Source organism: Sphaeroforma arctica (assembly GCF_001186125.1).
Source record: "Sphaeroforma arctica JP610 unplaced genomic scaffold supercont1.391, whole genome shotgun sequence".
Taxonomy (NCBI): domain Eukaryota; class Ichthyosporea; order Ichthyophonida; genus Sphaeroforma; species Sphaeroforma arctica.
In genome coordinates this window covers 56,900-59,956 of record NW_014040167.1, presented here as the reverse complement: position 1 = coordinate 59,956, position 3,057 = coordinate 56,900, and the positions used below count along the sequence as shown (strand labels likewise).

The 3,057-nt window shown below is 45.3% G+C and overlaps 1 protein-coding gene across 1 annotated transcript in view; it reads left to right on the top strand.

Moving 5' to 3' along the window:
* Nucleotides 1–886: 886 nt before the first annotated feature.
* The window catches only part of SARC_05844 (hypothetical protein), a gene marked incomplete at its 5' end in the record, with an annotated part of 7,652 nt that continues 5,481 nt past the window's right edge, over nt 887–3,057 (top strand). The window contains 3 exons of the mRNA XM_014300282.1: nt 887–895; nt 1,202–2,047; nt 2,521–2,735. Coding sequence (XP_014155757.1) covers nt 887–895; nt 1,202–2,047; nt 2,521–2,735 — 1,070 coding nt within the window. The remainder of the gene's footprint in view (nt 896–1,201; nt 2,048–2,520; nt 2,736–3,057) is intronic.

Below are 3,057 nucleotides of genomic sequence, written 5' to 3'. Positions count from 1 at the left end.
ACATATATAACTCATAGTATGCACGCATAAGACACTCTTACACATATAACTCATAGTATGCACGCATCAGACACTCTTACATATATAACTCATAGTATGCACGCATAAGACACTCTTACATATATAACTCATAGTATGCACGCATAAGACACTCTTACATATATAACTCATAGTATGCACGCATAAGACACTCTTACACATATAACTCATAGTATGCACGCATCAGACACTCTTACATATATAACTCATAGTATGCACGCATAAGACACTCTTACACATATAACTCATAGTATGCACGCATAAGACACTCTTACACATATAACTCATAGTATGCACGCATAAGACACTCTTACACATATAACTCATAGTATGCACGCTTAGTAAACTCTTGCAAGTATGCACGCATCAGACACTCTTACATATATAACTCATAGTATGTACGCATAAGACACTCTTACACATATAACTCATAGTATGCACGCATATGACACTCTTACACATATAACTCATAGTATGCACGCATAAGACACTCTTACACATATAACTCATAGTATGTACGCTTAAGACACTCTTAAACATATAACTCATAGATTGCACGCATAAGACACTCCTGCTCTTCCTGTTGTATCAGCTTGTATGATAGCAATCCGTTCTCAGACTCCATGGTAAGTGTACTATACAGTACGTATGTAGATGAACTTAGTTTATATGCCCATATGTATAGTGGATGTGTAGCTATATGTTAAGCATACATACGTACACGCTCAAATGATGTATATGTGATTCATTGAATGTTTCTATAAATACATGTACATGACATGCGAAAGTATAATTGCTTGAGCCCTACGCAAGTACTCACTACCTTATCTGACGGCCATTACTTCGCATGTGCCTTGTATGTAGCCTTCTAGTGGTAGAGTATTTGTCCATGTTATACCCAATCACTACGCCTTTTCACATGGGCGCACTACGATACACATCACACAACAGTCGCCCGCAAGATATATATATATATATATATATATATATATGTATATATATAAATTTTATATAAATATATATATATATATATATATCATGTAGTGTCGCTATATATATATATATCATGTAGTGTCGTTATATATATATGTATATGTATATATATTATGTAGTGTCGCAAAGTCATTGTGTATGTGTAACACCCTATACTCCTTACCTATAGGTGTTGGACTGCTACCGATTGGACAAGCAACGTCAAGAGCTTCTGCTGGAAGTGATTGCGAAACTGTGGGTCACGGGTGTGTTGGGCACTGTATCAAAAGGGCGGACCAACAACGCTGGGAATGTGGACTATAGTCAAGTTACCATACTGACCGACACGAGTGGAGGGGAGGATTCTGAGCGGAGCACGAGCCCTAGGCGGACTAATATCGAAGTGGATGACTCAGAGGGGCGCTTGGGTACCTCGCCGACCGTAAATGTGTCACATAGTGAGAGGAGATCAGAAACATACACGAATACAGGTTACAATGGAGGGGAAGGTGTAACTACCACTACCCTACCCCGCCACAGCCCAGATGGTCCTGATACCCCACACTCCGCACACACACACATACACACACAGGTTCACACGGACAGGCAGGCAGATACAGGTGAGAGGGTGGAGGTAGACATAGACACGGATGGGGAGGTAGGCATATCCACGGATACAACAAGTGTGTATGCCCATAGGGCAAGTTACCAGACTCACGCAACATTACCGGGTAGCACAACAGGCACACAGACACAAGCGCAGGGCGCAGATAATGTGGGTAGCAATATGATAGGTAGGGATATTGTGGGTACGCCGAGTACCCCGGCCACCCACATACACACCCGCGCACTGCATATCGTAGCGCATGCCACGATGGTGCGTTCGTATGTTCTGCGGCACTGTGTGGGGCTGTTGGAGCGGAAGCACAGGATAGCCGTTCTAAAGCTGATGATGGTTACCATGGAGATACCTTTGGACGAGATCGTACTTGCTGTGGAGACCTACTTTGCGGACGATGAGGATGTCCAGCGAAAGGTGTGACGTGGTGTATTGGCGTGTGGGTGGGGGTGTGGTTGAGTAGGGTCTGGCAGATTGGGGAGGATACTATAAGGATTGTTTTTTATCAGAGATGAGAGTTCATGTATGTATATCAGAGATGACTTCATGTTTGCATAGTTATGTATAGTTCCCTTCCCCCACAGTCCTGAGACTGCTCTGCGTTGTTGTCTGTCCTGTTGCTATGTCCATGGATATCGATGCACTCTACACATGAGCAGAGACAAACTGTTTCTATGTGAACTGACATGCTCGTACACGCTGTTGCGCAGCATGTACTCGGCTGGAACGGCGTACGTCGGCACGCAAATCCATAGCAAGACACACATACAAATACTCCACATACACGTACACGTACACATACACATGCACTCACACATGCACATGCACATTCACATACAAATACACATACACGCTCACCCATACCTACGCCCTTCTGTTTACGATGGTAGGAGTCTCTGTTGTACGGTGTCTACGTAGACGTCTTCAGTGGTAGCAGCGGCGTGTACGCTGACGAAGCCAAATCCCGCGCCATGGCCTCGGCGTTCGCTGCGCTGTACGCGCAATACGTTGATCTCATGTGCATGCGTGATCCATTGGCTGTGTATCCGTTTCTGCGGCTCATGGGCGAGTTCCATTGCATGCGGGCTTGTTTGGAGATCTGCAGGTACGTGTGGGTGGGGCTGGGGGGGGGTGAGGGTATGTCCCCCTGTGCTTGGTAGTTGTGTGTGAATTAGGTACGTGTGGGTGTGTCTTGCCATGCATGGGTGTGGATGCTTTAGGGTTGCGGGGTTGCGGGGTTTTGTGGTGCATTAGGACCCACGTATGTGAGTCCTCTTGTGGGAAGGGACAGGTGCATGGACAGTAGCACGCCATCGGGTACCAACCCCTCAACTGCCACGTGATCTGCTGTAACTTACACACGTGTACACAGGAACTTGATGCACACGGCATGCATGCATGCATACGTACATCTACATACACCATAC